This window comes from Lygodium microphyllum, chromosome 6, assembly GCF_053477565.2.
Source record: "Lygodium microphyllum isolate KBCC chromosome 6, Lygodium_microphyllum_v1.1.10, whole genome shotgun sequence".
Taxonomy (NCBI): domain Eukaryota; kingdom Viridiplantae; phylum Streptophyta; class Polypodiopsida; order Schizaeales; family Lygodiaceae; genus Lygodium; species Lygodium microphyllum.
The window spans coordinates 64,952,716-64,969,282 of NC_141140.1; the positions used below are offsets into that span (position 1 = coordinate 64,952,716).

At 41.5% G+C, this 16,567-nt stretch overlaps 1 protein-coding gene across 1 annotated transcript; it reads right to left on the reverse strand.

Annotated features, from left to right (window-relative positions):
* Positions 1 to 7,624: 7,624 nt before the first annotated feature.
* On the reverse strand, positions 7,625 to 9,046 carry LOC148034633 (P-loop containing nucleoside triphosphate hydrolases superfamily protein). The gene is made up of 4 exons (XM_087679560.1): positions 8,873 to 9,046; positions 8,743 to 8,785; positions 8,563 to 8,642; positions 7,625 to 8,222 (listed from the first exon to the last, which is right to left on the reverse strand). Exons 1-4 carry the CDS (start codon positions 8,883 to 8,885, stop codon positions 7,738 to 7,740), a joined length of 621 nt encoding a protein of 206 aa, XP_087535686.1. The 5' UTR covers positions 8,886 to 9,046; the 3' UTR covers positions 7,625 to 7,737.
* Positions 9,047 to 16,567: the final 7,521 nt, after the last annotated feature.

The window sequence follows — 16,567 nt, forward strand, 5'->3', positions numbered from 1 at the left end:
AAATTTCTAAGTATAAATTAAGGTGAATGCTCAACTCAGTGTGATAATAAAAAACTTCAAAGATCTACATAGCAACTAAATCTAACCACAAATAAATGCTAACACAAGAATCGATATTAGAATAAACTAAATTTTACATAGTTCATAGAATTGTGAACTAGAAATTCAATTAGTTACAAATGATTAGTCTATGGACACTCTATGGCACCTTAGCCATAGAAATATTGGTAAACTCCTTAACACACGAAAACAATTTGACTAGTTTCATGTGTTTTACAAAATCACTTGTTAGTGTTTTATCCACGTATAAACTAATGAGTGCCAATGCCCAAAATGAAGGGATGCAATGGCATTGGAAAAGGAGAAGAGGAAGATGCAGGAGAGAAGAGTACACACAATGTAGGTGCTATCAAGAATGACATGACAGCCTTATTGCACTATCATATATATGAATAAAGAATATGGGTGGTCATTGTACATAGGCAAGCCCAAGGGTCTTTTACCCCAACAACATCCCACTAAAAGGCCAATGGGTCAAGAAGTGAAAAAAAAAAGAGACAAGGTGAGGAATCACGACATCTCACCCAATGCCCAATCGGAAAGCAAGCTGTGCAATAAGTAGAAACATCTATGAAAGAAGAGTCAAGCATCCCCGAGTCCATGACAGCCAAGAGACAAGCAATCCTGCAGCTCCATACAGCGGAGCAATCCAAGAATGCTTATCATGAAGCAAGCACAACTCATGAGTGCAAGGCTGTAATGCATAAGCATCAGAGTAGCGCATAGCATCAGCGTGGCGCATAGGAGATAACTGAGAGCACATAGACTCTCCAAAGTCAATCATGGAAGAATGGCCAACATCCCTGACATAGACAGGGTCTTAAGAGAGTATGCGGCCTTAGTGAAAAGGAAGATTGACATATGGCTATAGCATCAACCATAAAGCGCACTGAACGTGCATCAATAGGCTTAAGAGATGTCTGTGTCTCATAAAAGATAGCATGATGGCTGCGTATAACCTGCTAGGTATCCAAATCCCATAACTTGTAAGCCTGAAAGTCAACATCTCCATAACCAAGGAGGATACATTTGCGTGACATAGGCATATCTGGTATATATACAAATGCATGGCAGCCAAACATCCTCAAGTAATTATAGGAGGGTCTCATGCCACTCCATGCCTCATGTGGTGTAATACCATCACAGTGTCCTATTAAGCAAGTAGACTGCCATCATAAGGGCCTTAGTCCAAAAGCCATAAGATAACCCAAATGTGGTAGGTATAGACGCAACCTTTGCCTGTAGAGTCAGGCACATGCCATGAGAAATCCTGTAATACCATGGGCATAGCAAATCAATGCCAGACTATTGACAATAGGACTGAAAGTTGGGAGAGATAGCATGATTCCCATAATCCATATGCAAGCACCTAGGCTTGCAACCAACAACATCCATAAACCTGTCAAGCATAATTACGGCATCGTCAATCCATACCGGGAAAAGCCCAAACACAGTGGGTAGCATGATCCACGAAGGTCATAAAGTACAACACTCCACCAAGTGACTGGGAAGGCATAGGTCCATATACTGCACAATGGACAAGATCTAGAGGATTATGCCTCTCACGATAGCCACGAGCCAAATGGGTTTTTTAAGGACCATAAGTACAATCAGGGCAAGCATCAAGATCTACATGTGACAAAGGAGGTAGCAATGAGTCTGAACGAGACAAGATCTCCATCTCTCTGTGGTGCATATGGCCTAGGCGATAATGCCATAACAATGCATGTGGTATCTGGATAACTACAACCATAGAATCTCCCACATGAGAGACATGCATTGGGTAATGAGAACCAACTCTAGAACCTCTGGCCAAAACCAAGCAATCATGACAGATCTTCCATGACCTATCCTGAAGAGAAACAGAGTAACCTGCATCATGCAACTAACGGATAGACATCAAGCTCTTACTAAGCATAGGAACATGTAATACATCATGGAGCACAAGAGAAGTCCCATCAGGCAAAGCTAGGTATATGTCCCTTGTACCAACAATAGCATAAGTATGCTCAAGGCCCAAATCAATACATTTGTCAACCTCCCTGTAAGAAGAGAACCATGCTCTATGAGGGGTAACATGACAAGAGACTGAAGAATCCAACATTCAATCAAAGACATAGACCTGATCATTGAGCAAGTAAGCTATAGGGAAACTAGATGATAGGAGGACATGCTTAACTGCATCATCATGGGTAACTGCATGCACCTTACCACTAGAAAGAGTGGTAACACCTGTTGCATCGCTAACTCTCTACTCATGTCAAGTCCATCTCTGTCTCTGCTGCTCTCTAATCCATCTAAAACAATTTCTTTTAACATGCCCAAGTTTTCCACAATGGAAGCATACAACATCTTTAACTGAAGAATCTGTAGAAGATAACGAGGAATCCAAGTCATCATGAATAGGGCTATCCATAGCATCCACGGAGCTTAAGGAGTCGAGGGCTGTCCCAACAAGGGGAACCTACTCATAAAGACAATCATCTGTAAGCATGTCAATGGTAGAAGGATGCTGCAAAGGCTCATGAAACCTCAACGAATGGGAGGACATAAAGGCACCAACCAAGGATGTAAAAGCTCCCACATGAAGAAGAGTCGTAGCCAACTGCATGACATAACCAACCACAGTATGGTAGAGCATAAGACATTGGTCACAAGAGCATATGGTATTCAGCCATGAAATCAACCCATAACCATAGTGGCAAACATGACTCTGTAGTACATCAGACCACATAGTAGCATCCAAATCAATGCAAGACCGGTAAGTGGTATAAGATCCTGCAATGGTCAAGCTCCAAGAGAAGCCCAAATACCTGTACAACATCATCCATAATAGTGGCTCTGTAAGGTATACAACAGTAGACCATGTGCATAGATGAGTAAGCATACATAGCATCTGCTATCTAACATGGACATGCAACAATAGCCCAACTAGTATAGAAGCTAGATAACAAAGGAGCAAGAAAGTCATAATTGCAGCCCAAGTACTGTAAAGTCCACTAATCAACTAGGTATCCCACAAAAAATCCAAACACCAACAAGCAATCAAAGCTCAATAACCAATTGCCAAGACAATGGAGCAAGTACTACTCAAACATATATTTGCATCTAAGTAAATCTAAGATCCATAATCACGGCATTAAGGGCCAAATATCATCCACGCTGTATAAGTGATAAGCCAATCAAATGTAAACTGCTTCACAAAATTTTCAAATGCAATTCGATTCAAGCCCAAACATCTGCCATACTACAACCGAACCCAAAAGCATTCACATTAGACATCAGTCCCATAATGGGTAGTATGGGGCATAAACCTTGTCAAATGAAATGTCAGCTGCAAAGAAAATGACAGTGAACCAAGAATTGAGCTCTACTCTTTGCTCAAGAAGCATTCGGGAGCATAAACATTAAAATGGCATCATCCAAATACATCAACATATCATCTCGAGTAGTCCGGAACACATGTAAACCATAGGCATAACCAAACTGAAAAATAACATGTCAACCAAGGTAGTATAAATCCCAACCAACAATGAAGTGTCCGCATCCAAATCAAGGCTCAATAGCTCTCAAATAGCATATCCGGGCTGGAGCCCCAAGAGGAACACCAAGGAAAAGGGAATTCTCTTGCAAGAAAATCTATCTTGTAACATCAATAAGCTTTTATTTCATTCTTTTGATCATCAAAATAAAGAAAACAACAATTCTTCACGCATTATCATAGTAGATATCTCCCACGGATTTGATAGAATCAACCATATTCTTCAACATCTTCACAAAATCCATCAATAGAACAAAGAACACAAAGAAATGCACCATCTTTGAATAAAAATCAATCACATATTATTAATCTTCAATGTCTTCATAGTTCTCTCTCTCAATCTCTCATATACAATCACACTGTTTCAATAGATTTGACTATCTCTAACTCTCTCTCTCTCTCTCTCTCTCTCTCTCTCCATCAATAATACATCATATTATCACTACAATCACTCAATAATCACTCACAATAATCCTCATTAGGTCGTGGATACACCTCCCAAAAGGTATGTCAGATGTGAAGAGTCACCAGAGACATCATAGTGTCCTGTGAGATCTGTCTTCTGTCACTGTCTTTCTGTAACCTTGTATAAATCTTCTGTAAATCTTCAGCAGTTACTTCTTCACTTTTTTTTGTCTTGAATATAGCTTCCATTCATCCTTTTCCTAAGACAAGAACACTTCCCAAAACATCTATACATCCATCATAACACTCAACAGAAACAAACAGAATAGTCCACAGAACAACAGAGCAACAGGACTACAGAGCTACAGAAGCACAGAAGCTACAGAACTTTACAGAAGATCAACGGAATCCATAAAAATCATAAAAACCAAAACAAAACCAATTCAATCTCTCATAAACCTCTTAACACATCCTCAATCATCTCTCAAAACATTCATTCAACCATCTCTACTACCAAAACAGAACAAAACAGAAGAAAATCAAACCTTACAGAACCATACAGAGCGAATTACAGAACTCTTCAGAACAACATATTTTATCAAAAACCAACATAAACTCTTTTAAACATACTCAAACCACTCCAAACACTTCAAAACATCTTCAAACTCAAATAATCAACCACAAAAAACAACCATTCAACAACAAAAATAACAAAAAATCAGCCCAAAAACCAATCATTTCCACACTCAACACGGACATAAACCATGATAATCAAGCATCAATATATCCAATAGGACACCCAAATGTCAACAAAGAGCATTATGCATAAGACGTCCTTGATAAAGCCTTGTTGCTTGCCTAAACAATGTACAACAGTAAATCCCTGTATAAATCGAGCTATGGAAGCTCAAACCAAGTCCCAAAGTATCTCAAAACATTAAGCATACATCCCCAAAGCATATAGGCATCAAATACCGAGCCTCGGGAGCATCACATAAGCTAAGAGCATGACATTTTGTTGTTGTAAATAAAACTCAGATCTATTGCAAAACGTTTTGTGATCAGAATTTGGCAAATCTAACATTGCCATTGCGTTCGGAGTGTGCAAAAACCCCAAAGGGTAGACTCTTACCTTGCTTAAAACAGGTTCTGGATCCCCGAGATATGAGAAAAAGTGGGATTTTTAGGCTAGATTTTGAAACATACACAAAAAACATGAGCTGCTACTGTGGGGCATGCTGGTTATCGTGATAATAAGGGGATAAATAAAAACATATAAGGTGCCCAATGAAGCCAAGGAACACTTGTAAAGAGCCTATGAGGGCCGAGGAGAGACGAGAGATGAAATCTTACCTGGAGGGGAAGAAGCCATGGATGGCATTGAAGCTCCAAGCTCTAGGTCTTCAATCCGGGCTGAAGTAATACCGAGCCAAGCTCCACGATCAAGCTCTAATATCAATTGAAGGGGATGTAATGGCAATGGAGAATAATAAGAGGAAGATGAGGGAGAGGAGAGCACACACAATGTAGGTGCTATCAAGAATGATATGACAGTCTTATTGCACTATCTCATATATATGAATAAAGAGTAAGAGTGGTCACTGTACACGAGCAAGCCCAAGGGTCTTTTACCCAAACACAAAAAATACCATCTTATCAACTCTTTGCACAAGGAAAAATTATATAAACCCATCATCACCTTGAGAATGTGTTGTATTCATCAAGAAAAAACCATTTAGGACCATCATCCCCTCAATGGCATATGAGACTCTTAGAGAACCACTTAAGGCCATCATCCTCTTGGAAGTAACACCTCTTAGAAATAATAAGATTTAGATAAACTAGACTTAGAGATGTTTAAAATTGAAGGAGTAGAAGCGACTTTTCATTGGAGGATGTGAAATAAGGTTAAAGGTTTTCATGACTTACTTTTGCTCAACTCTAATAAATTAGGGGTTGAATTTTGCAATCATATAATCTCATAGCAATGCAAGGTTGTTAAGAGGATATAGATGATTTATGGATCCTCTTACATGGAGAAGCCAACATCTTGAAAATATACTTACTTGCCCTTAAATATTTTTGCTAGAATATAAACAATATGCACTTAGAATTTCCAAAACAAACTATGTTTTCCATCTATAAAACACTACTTTTAAAACTAAGTTGAGACTTAGTAGTAGTCTAAATAAAGAGAGTTGAGTGAAAGCATTATATGAGGTAGACAACATTTTTACTATAAACATAATCATAATATGAACTTGGTCACTATATTCATTCATGAATGTTGATTTCCAAAACTCAACTCTAAATCTCAAGACCCCTCTATATGGAGACTCGAATAACAAAGGTAAGGTAGAGCTTGCCTCGGAAGGAAATAAAACAAAGGTAAGCAAAACACAAGCGTAAGCTCAACTAAGCAAAACCAACTTAATCATTACCTACCAAAGCACAAGCTCACTCCCTAACCTTAACCTTTAATCATCAACGATTACCATGACAACTCAATGCTCTTATGCCATCAAGCATTTAAGAACTTTTAATGGTGGTTGTGACTTCACAATTATTGAGCAAAGAGGCTACTCTATTCTCACTTCTCAAGCAAAGAAGCTTTGCTCCTCTTTCAAGATCCAAGCTCAAACTTGCCTCATTATTGACAAATCCCAAAGAGAAGTGGAATAAGGGAGTAAGCTAAAGAGGAATGACGCTTCATCTATTGCTCTTTTTTGAACTCTTTCCGCCCACTACTCTACTTCAAAGTACATAATTTGTTATGCATGCTCACAGACAACAATTGGCATACCTTGCATTATCTCAAACAAGCATGTTTAAATTTGTTGGTTGGGACTTTTCACATTTGCATCCTCTAACAATTACAATTGGTAGCCAATAAAGCCTTAAAATTACCATTTGGTATTACATTCTCCAAAAACTCCCACTTCAATGAATTTCACTACTATCACAATATCAAAGCTTCATAAACACAAGAAACCATAGAAGGTACACTGTGTTCAATAAGTTCAAAGAGAGTGCTTATGGTGCCTAAGGTAAAAAAGATTTCTCCATGGTTTTCCTATATAATGAACCTTCCTTTTGCCGAACTCCAAATGCATCAACCCATTACCATGAGTAAGACATGTGAAACTACATTAAGCCTTGAGATTGGTGAGGCTGGTATAGTAGAATATGATTTGTGAATACTATAGGTCAGTATGTGAGTGTGTACAAAATGCACAAAAGTTCGAACTTGACTGGTTAGAAGTCTAGGAGCATGTATAATGTTTGCCAACATAGTAACATAAGTCCCTTTAGCAAAAATGCACATCATAATTATTAGTCATCACAACTAGATACCTACAAATCTCACGTCTACTAGCTTGGATGATAAAATTCTTATTCAAATCTCAGCAAGACAATTATACTAGGCATTCACATATATAAAAGATGTTCAATGTCACAAAACATTCAAGATTCATAACTATTTAGTACTGAAGCTCATGGGATGCTAGTGTGGGGTTCCTAAAGAAAACAAAATAGGTAAGCTAGAGCAAGCTGAAGTTTTGATCATGATCATTTACAATTGTCTCATGAGTCTAAACATGAGATCAGGAGATGGCCTTAAAATTTAATTTTAGCTGTTTGTGCAGTTGAATTTCAGAAGTCAAGGGTCACAATAGCGCCAATTTGATGACTCTTCCATATACATCCAGACGTGACTTTCTGTGCACTATCTAAAATCCTAGCTTGCCTCTTATATGATCAGTAATAACCTCTGGGGACAAGCTTGCATCTATGCAGGTGATCTTTTCATTTTCATCCAAATCCAAAGTATCCATTTGGGATTTCAATAAATCAGGAGGCATAAAATGTGCACCCTTTTTGAGTCTGTCTTCCAACCTTGATGAGAACAGTTCAAAAGATCCATCCAGGAAGAAAAAGACCACTCTTCTTGATAATAGCGATGCATTCAGCTGCTGGTTTGTCTCATCCATGACTGATTCAGTTGTTAGACTAACACCATTCTCTCTGTCTTGCATGTCCAGCATGAATTCATAATCAGCACTGCGTAAGATATTCCTATATGACAATTTCAATGCTGAACAGGCAAGAACAACCATCATGCCCCGTAAGATATATTCACTTAGCGCATCTCGAACGGCCTCCAGCCAAGGAAGCCTATCGGCATCAGTCAAGGGGATTCCACTCCTCATTGCTTCTGCCAAGCCACAACAATTTGTTTCTTAATTGATCTTCTTCTCTGCTGGCTCAAACACTGGACCTCAGCAAACTCAATCAAGTTTATCAATCCTTTCACAGAAACAATTGCTCACGCCTGCATGCGAATTTGTGGAGTTGAAGTTGTTTCTAACACCAGCAAAAGAAAAAAACAAATCTGAAGAGGACAAATGTACTGTCCATCTTCCCCACCGATTGTGTACTGGTTATGAGGCTCATGAGCTCCTAAAACTTCAGAAATTTCATATCAACTGGCCCTTATGGGAAGGAGATAAAGGAAAGTTAGATATCTCATTATCATCGAAACGTGTTCCACAAACCTTTATTTTCCTGAGAATGGAAGTCATCTGCATCCAGAAAAGGGCAACCGAGTGATTTAGCTAGCAGGCTTCCAATAAGCCTGTAGCACGATAAGAGATTAACCTTGTTAAGAATACAATTAACATAACAAAACATGTGACAGGCAATCGAAAGCTATCTGTCAAACAGGCATCTCTTACGACTTTCCGCTTCCAGAGACCCCCATAACAACGATTGCCAGACCTAGGTATTGAAAACTGAGCCATCAACCACTCGCTTACGAAGGTTTTGGACCACGGCAAGAAACAGAGAACACGGATCCTTACATACCTGGAGTTGACATGGCCTTTAAATACTTGTAACCTGTGTGTGTGTTGTGTGCTGCAGTAGGAGAGGATCCCTAAATGTCACAGAAATAAGCACTCTTTGCCACACAGGTTTCAAGCAAGACGCCGCCGCCTCCTGTTCTATTGCAAGCACAAGTCTCCATAGATGATCAAATTCTTCTTTCAAGAGAGACACGGCATGTAATATATATATATACTATTACTTAAGGAAAGGTGGGGGCGGGTGCCACGTGGCAGCCCCCCACCTCCCCCACAAAAAACAAAGAGAACGCGGGGGCGGGTGCCATGCGTCCAGCACCCACTCCGCCCCCCTTCCCCCTCCCCCTCCTCCCCCCCTCAACACTATCTCCCACGGAGTCTTTAAGACCTCGGGGAGTTGGGATCAACGACTGTCGTTGATCCTGAAAAAAGACACGCATACGAACCGCTACTTTATGCAAAAGTAAACCCAACCACATTTAAAAACTCACCCAGCAAATGGAAACCTAACCAACTGGAAAATGGGAGTTGACGGAGGAATGACGTCTCGAAATTCGGGGTTGTTTGCTGCCACATACAAAAGTAAACCCATCCCAGGTTTATAAATGCAACCAGCCAGTGAAATTGATTGCATGGGCTAGCAGTAAGAAGATAATAGATTCTGCAGGGCCCACTATCTCTAATACAAGTTTTTGAATTGTAGAACAAAAGTAAACCCAGCCATTATAGTAAACCCGGTCTTGGAAGTAAACTGTCCCGACCTGGAACCGAAAGCCGAAAAGCTCTCGGTATTATCCACAGGAAAATCCTGCACGCAGGGCGCATTCATGTGATGTTGTGAACGGAGGTTTGAGGCCCATATTGCTACCGCATATAAGCTCACGAGATCATTGGAACAAAGGTTTGAGGTTCGTGTTACGATTTCTTGCTCATGGCTTCCACTACAAGGTGCATATCTCTCTCTCTTTCTTCCTCTCATATTTGCATTGGATGCATTGTGACATTGGAATGATGTTTTGGTGATATATACGTATGTAGTCAACATGCATGGATTATGGAAAGTGACATTGAGATCGATGATCTTGACACCGATGAAGAGACATCAGATGGATCATCAAGTGATGAGGTTGAGATGCTCGATTTCTTAAGTGGAGACAATGATTCGGCACCACAAGAAATCACTATCAATGCACCAAGCCCAGCTACCTATACCTCATCGAAGTACTTCTAAGTATCACATATTAGGAGTATGCTTATTAACAATATCGAAAGTAGAATAAACACTTACCTGAGTGTAGCTCGGCACATCTCTTTCGATGGATGTCTGAGATACACCTGTCACAAGAACCCCTCTACGAGTGTGTCGAGGAGATGATGCAACCTAAAAAAAAGAAATGGAACTACACAATATGTGAGAAATCAATAATGAACGTCAAGAAAACCCTAAACTAATATTAAATAAGGCATCTTACTCTCGTATTTTTTCGCGAATGGACATCCAACGAAGGATGGCTGTGAGTGCGTGGAGCCATTTGCCGGATGTAAAAGCGTGCCTACCTACTCATAACCATAACATAATCCATGTCACAAAACAACAAAAAGTGAGTAGTTTATAACTACTCATAACCAAGTACATGTCAACTAAGTGCAAAGGAAGTGAGTACTCCATGACATAATCCATGACACAGTATCGTCCATAAATACTCATAATCCATAATAAAATCCATGTCTCACAATCCATGACAAGTACGTTACAACAAAAAGTGAGTAGTTCATAACTACTCATAACCATGACATAAACCATGTAACATAACATAATCCATAAAGTAATCCATCATGACAAGTACACGAAAACAAGAAATGAGTAATTCATAATGCTTCCCAAATATTGTGAGCCCCATCCTAGATTAGCAAAATAATCAACATGCTCTTCAGAAAATGAGTAGCATGGCTTACTTTTGAGGACATGCTCGATGAAAGACCAAAGATTGAATACGTCATGATTTGTGACCAATGGTGGATGCCACATCCAATCTAATGACTAGATGTGTTCTATTTAGTAACAATAAAAAAGTCAATCCATCAAATAATTAATGTATCCTATTAAAAAAATTTGTAGGCTATCAATAGTAGGTCAGATACCTCTAATGTAACAATTCTTCACCAAGCTATCACCTCACTACAACCACTTCCAAGTACTAGTGCCTTGCCTTATTGTTCCTAGTGCAATAATATATATTTTGACATTGTAACATGGTTGTTGGGCTTCCTATATGATTCCAATTAATGAATTTTGAGAAGGATTGAGACTCAACACATTCATACAATTCCCAACACTCACCAAAATTGACCTATATAGATGATCTATAGGTAGATCTATGCTTTGCACATGTATTAATTGCCATATCCCTAATGGTATGCGGCCATTAAGTAGATTTTGGGGCATGGAAAAAGCTAAAAGTGATGATTGGTGGGCTTGCAACTACATCAAGGATAGTCTCATTAATGTGGCTGCAACCAAGATCGAGGTTCTACATTGTAATCATATTTGAAAATGACATTAGGCTCGTGACTACACTAGGGGTAGTCCCATTACTACGATTGTAACCAAGATTGAGGTTTTTCATTGTAATCATATTCCAAAATGATAGTGACGTTAGCAACATAGAGACCTAATCAACAAACCTTGAAAATGCCAAGTGAGGGCACTTGGACTATGCTATGGTTGTTGGGCTTCTTATATGATTCCAATTAATGAATTTTGAGAAGGATTGAGACTCAACACATTCATACAATTCCCAACACTCGCCAAAATTCACCTATATAGATGATCTATAGGTAGATCTATGCTTTGCACATTTACTAATTGCCATATCCCTAATGGTATGCGACCATTAAGTAGATTTTGGGGCATGGAAAAAGCTAAAAGTGATGATTGGTGGGCTTGCAACCACATCAAGGATAGTCCTATTAATGTGGCTGCAACCAAGATCGAGGTTCTACATTGTAATCATATTTGAAAATGACATTAGGCTTGTGACTACATTAGGGGTAGTCCCATTACTACGATTGTAACCAAGATTGAGGTTTTTCATTGTAATCATATTCCAAAATGATAGTGACGTTAGCAACATAGAGACCTAATCAACAAACCTTGAAAATGCCAAGTGATGGCACTTAGATTATGCTTAGCATATATGCAATATGGTACTACGAACTCCAAGCATTGGCACTTCCAACATAAGTAACTCTTCCAACATCAATATGTTTGCATCCAAAGAGAGCATTGTTATGAGATTATTGTGAAATTATACAAAAGGATTGAAAGATGCAAGGTTTTCCAAATATTGTGCGCCCCAAATGCTAGTCTAATCCATATTCAATCACATTGACTCTAGTCTAATCCATTTTATTGATCGAGGCAATCAACTAAGAGCGAGAGACCAAGACAAAATGAGACAAGGTGTGGCAATTTATAAATAGATAAAAAATCATTACTTGGTGACATGAAAAGGTTACAACATTCTAATCCATCGTACTGCCTTGAATCCTTCAAAGGCACCAAGAATACATAATATGGCTTCAACACACATAGAATTTAGGATCCTCATCTATTGCATATTGAGACATAGACAGTGAAGCATAAGACATCTACGAAGAAGACAGCATGATGAGGATCATTACCTTCTGTCCTAGCCCGAAAGCAATAAACAGAGGCTCCCCCAAGCCCAGCAAAGCGTGCTCTAGCCGCAAGTCGTAGGCCTCGACATGCTCTCCCACGCTGCAGGTAACGGGACGTGGTTGACCATAAATGTGCGCTCCAGGTGTGCAGAGAAACGACCGTTTGAGTGGGTAAGGGTTTTGCAGAATCAAATTTGTAAACGGGGCAAAAGATGTCGCTTGAGTGGGTTGCGATTTACAAAGACATGTATGGAAACTGCACGTGACCAGTCCGCAGAGAGGAACCACTTGTCATAACTAACCAGTTCGCAGAGAGGGTGTCACCACGCATGCAGGGTCAGCTAGGTAGGCGAAGAAGAACAGGCCTCTTGTGACGGACTCAGCAAAAACGGGCGCCTCCTGTCAAAACACAGCTGCAAAGTCGAGAATCAATGTCAAATACATAAAGGGTGCTTGCCTAAGCATGAAGCTGCTTGGCAGCTCTTTGCACTACAAAACCTAGCTCTAAACTCACTCGAGGGATTCGAGGAGGGAGAGAGGTGCTCGACGCTCGCAACTCGATGGTGGACGGAAAATCAGGGACGCTGCAGCCTCCTATGACACTCGCAACTCGATGGTGGACCCTTGGTGGACGGCAAATCGGGGACGCTGCAGCCTCCTATGATTGGGCAGCCTCCTGTGAGACGGCAAATCGGGAGAGAGGTGCTCGATGTTGCAACCTCCTGTGAGGCTGCAGTCTCTTGTGACGCAGATGAAGACATCGAACTAAGAGAGGGAGGGTCCAGCTGGCTGTCTAGCCCCAGGCCGAGTGCGTTGTTTGCGTCCTTGAACCTGTTGGACATCACTAGTGACTACAGGGTCCGTATCAATGGCGCACGCTATTGTGGGTATGAGAGAGAGAGAGAGAGAGAGAGAGAGAGAGAGAGAGAGAGAGAGAGAGAGAGAGAGAGAGAGAGAGAGAGAGAGAGAACGGAAGAAACAATGCACGCATCTGCAACTTCGCATTCGTGAGAAACAATGCACGCATCTGCAACTTCACATGCGCACACGTGTCGAGGCCACCCTATTCGTTGGCGGCACTACATTCTCTGGGCCCCTCCCAATTATAAGGAGTTAAGGCGTCTCCAGTTTCACACACACGTCTCCCCAGTACCCTCGATGGGCACTTTGCCGACTGGACGGGTTTACAATTGTGGGCAGGCTCACGAATTTAGGATGGGTTTACTTGCCCGTGGATCGACGTCCGCGATGTGGTTTGAGGAGGGGGTCAACGACAGCCGTTGATCCCAACTCCCCGAGGTCTTAAAGACCCCGTGGGAGATAGTGCCGAAGCCCCCCCCAAAAATCGTGCCTGCCCCATGAGATTGCTGAGATGTATTGCATAGCTTTACAAGAGCCAGGGCAGCACAATAGGAGGAGAACGCAGAAGGCCTCATGATAGGCTTGAAGATAGGCGCGTTGGGTGCACAGAAGCTCAGCTTTATGAGCTTCCGTCGAGAATCACCTTCAGTGCCGCCATGGTCCAGCAAGCTCCCATCATAGGACATGGCGCTGCTGCTGTGTTTGCTACTGCTACACATCTCGGGCTCCTCCTCAGCCATGTCGTGTTGCGGCGCAAGAGGCTTAGCAGTTGCGTCCACCCTACGCCCTACTTCCATTTGAGAAGCCATAGCTAGCGATTGATCAGGGCCCACGGCCTTGGCTTGACTGGCCGCTACCATAGCCAAGGCCGGCTTCTCGGAGGCCTAGTCGGCCATGCAACGGCGCCGCAGGGTGGAGTTCCAGTGGTTCTTGATGGCGCTGTCGGTTCGGCCGGGGAGTAAGCGGGCTATGGTGGCCCATTTGTTGCCCTGGCGGTTGTGCGCGTCGATGATGATGCGGTCTTCTTCAAGGGAGAACAGCCGATGCTCCACCTGCGGGCTCAGTTGATTGCACCATCGCAGGCGGCACGACTTGCCAGAGCGGTTGGGGATACTCTTGCTTATTAGAGACCATTTGCGAGGGCCGTGCATCTTGACCAGGGTCTGCAAGGCGGCATCCTCTTCGGGGCTCCAGGGGCCTTTGATCCTGTTGAGCTAGCCGGAGGGACGGGGGGATGGCCGTGACGCCATAGCCAATTTGATGGATGTAGGGGGGGAGAGAGAGAGAGAGAGAGAGAGAGAGAAAGAGAGAGAGAGAGAGAGAGAGAGAGAGAGAGAGAGAGAGAGAGAGAGAGAGATTTTAGCACCCGTCCCCCTTGTAAAAATCTCGCCCGCCCCGGCGCGAAGCGCTGGGGTGAGCGTAGGCACAGAGCGCCTAGTAATCATTTATTAGATAGATGCCCAGGCCTTGCTTACATCAACGAAAACAACTGCAAGCAAACGGAAGAAACCATGAGGATAAATAACTTGTGGTTCATTTTGTCTTTTGTCCAGCGTGGCAGTGGGGGACAGGCGCATGCAATAATATTTTAAATTGAAATTAAGAATCAATAAAACATTGAATGAAGGCCTGGTGTGTTGGTAACACCATTGTCGTGAGTGCGTGGGAGTTTCGGGTCCAATTCTTAGACCCAAGGGGTTCACCAAATTTGAATTTGGGTTTTATTATTTTGTTTTTTAAAAAGATAACTTCAAATTTTTTTCTAAGGGGCGCTGGTGATATTTATCGGCACCTGTCGGTCACGCCTCACAAAGGACAAAAATGAGCAAAAATTATTTATCCTGATTCGAGCAAAAACTATTGTCCACACAACAATCAGAGCACCTTAGAAACTTTGACATTTGACATAATAAGGTGATATTAGATTATAAGAGCACCTTGGAAACATTCACATTTGGCATAATAAAGTGATAACAAATTATAAGAGCCATGCCATGCCTAGGTCACGAACTTGACCTGGCGTAGTTAGGACTTGCAAGTATGTGTGGTCAGTGGTCACGCTCAAGTCATTAAATGGAGGTCAATATTTCTTAAACCAAATAAAGTGCCCCGCACGAGCGTTTGTATCTTCGTCCCAGGTTTGTGCTCCTCCGGCTATGAATACATGCTTATGCACACACATACACCCCTTTTACTAAAGAAGTTCTTTCTACTACTCAAAAGCAAATTATTACAATGAACTGAAGAGAAGAAGGAAACAAAGTGTACACCATGTTGGTTGCTCTATTGGGTGACTAGCATGGTTGCTACCATGGTCTTTGCTGTGCCATGAGAGACCATTCTAAGGGCTCTCCTCCATGCCTCTTGATCTTTGGGACAATTCAATAGTCAATGCCTTTGAGGCTCCTCCAACTCTCCACATCTTGCACATGCCACTTTCTTGCACATGCCACTTCCCAGAACTTGGAAGAGCACCCTCCAAAACCATCATGCCGAATCCCATCAAAATCTATAGTAGGGTCTCCTCTCCAAACTTAGAAGCACCATGAGCCGTTTGTAAGTACCGGTTAGGGGTAAGGGTCAATGTGCCAGGCGGTGTTATAGTGGCCCATCCTTCTTGCATGACCTCTAAAGTTTAAACTCTGCCATGCTAGAACTTGCCTCTGAAGCTGCCCATTATTTGTGAGTGTGAATGCAATCTGCTGCACCTGTCTATGGAACAAGACTATAGTTCAAAGTCCAAGTTGGTGGTTGAATAGCCACGATTTGTCTTTTTTTTTAGAGAAAAGAATGATTCTATTATTTAGATCTCCTTTGGGGCAAAGTATCCCAAGGCAAAGTACAAAAACAGCTCTGTAAGGGGCTTCCAAAAGAAGGATTATACAACAATGGGAAAGTATATTACAAGACAATTAGGAGGCCTATAGTGCCAAAGCATGTGTAATTGACAATGAAAGAAAGTGCTAGAATCCCAGGTCCTAAGAAAAGCACCTCTCCTCCTTCTCAGTCTCTGAATCACCTTGTATTGTTGCCTATCTTTGCAATTATGAGTCAAATCTCCGATACATATGTGGCTTTTGTTGTGAAAGGTAGGATTTAATAAATTGACTAATCTTATCGATTAAATGAAAAATTAAGTCTTAGACATGCACATAAA

What these genes read in the sequence shown, in the direction of transcription:
- LOC148034633 (XM_087679560.1), bottom strand. An exon ending in GTCTCTGGAAGCGGAAAGTC is followed by an intron (nt 8,643 to 8,742) that starts GTAAGAGATGCC and finishes ATCGTGCTACAG; the next exon opens with GCTTATTGGAAGCCTGCTAG. An exon ending in CCATTCTCAGGAAAATAAAG is followed by an intron (nt 8,223 to 8,562) that starts GTTTGTGGAACA and finishes GTGGCTTGGCAG; the next exon opens with AAGCAATGAGGAGTGGAATC.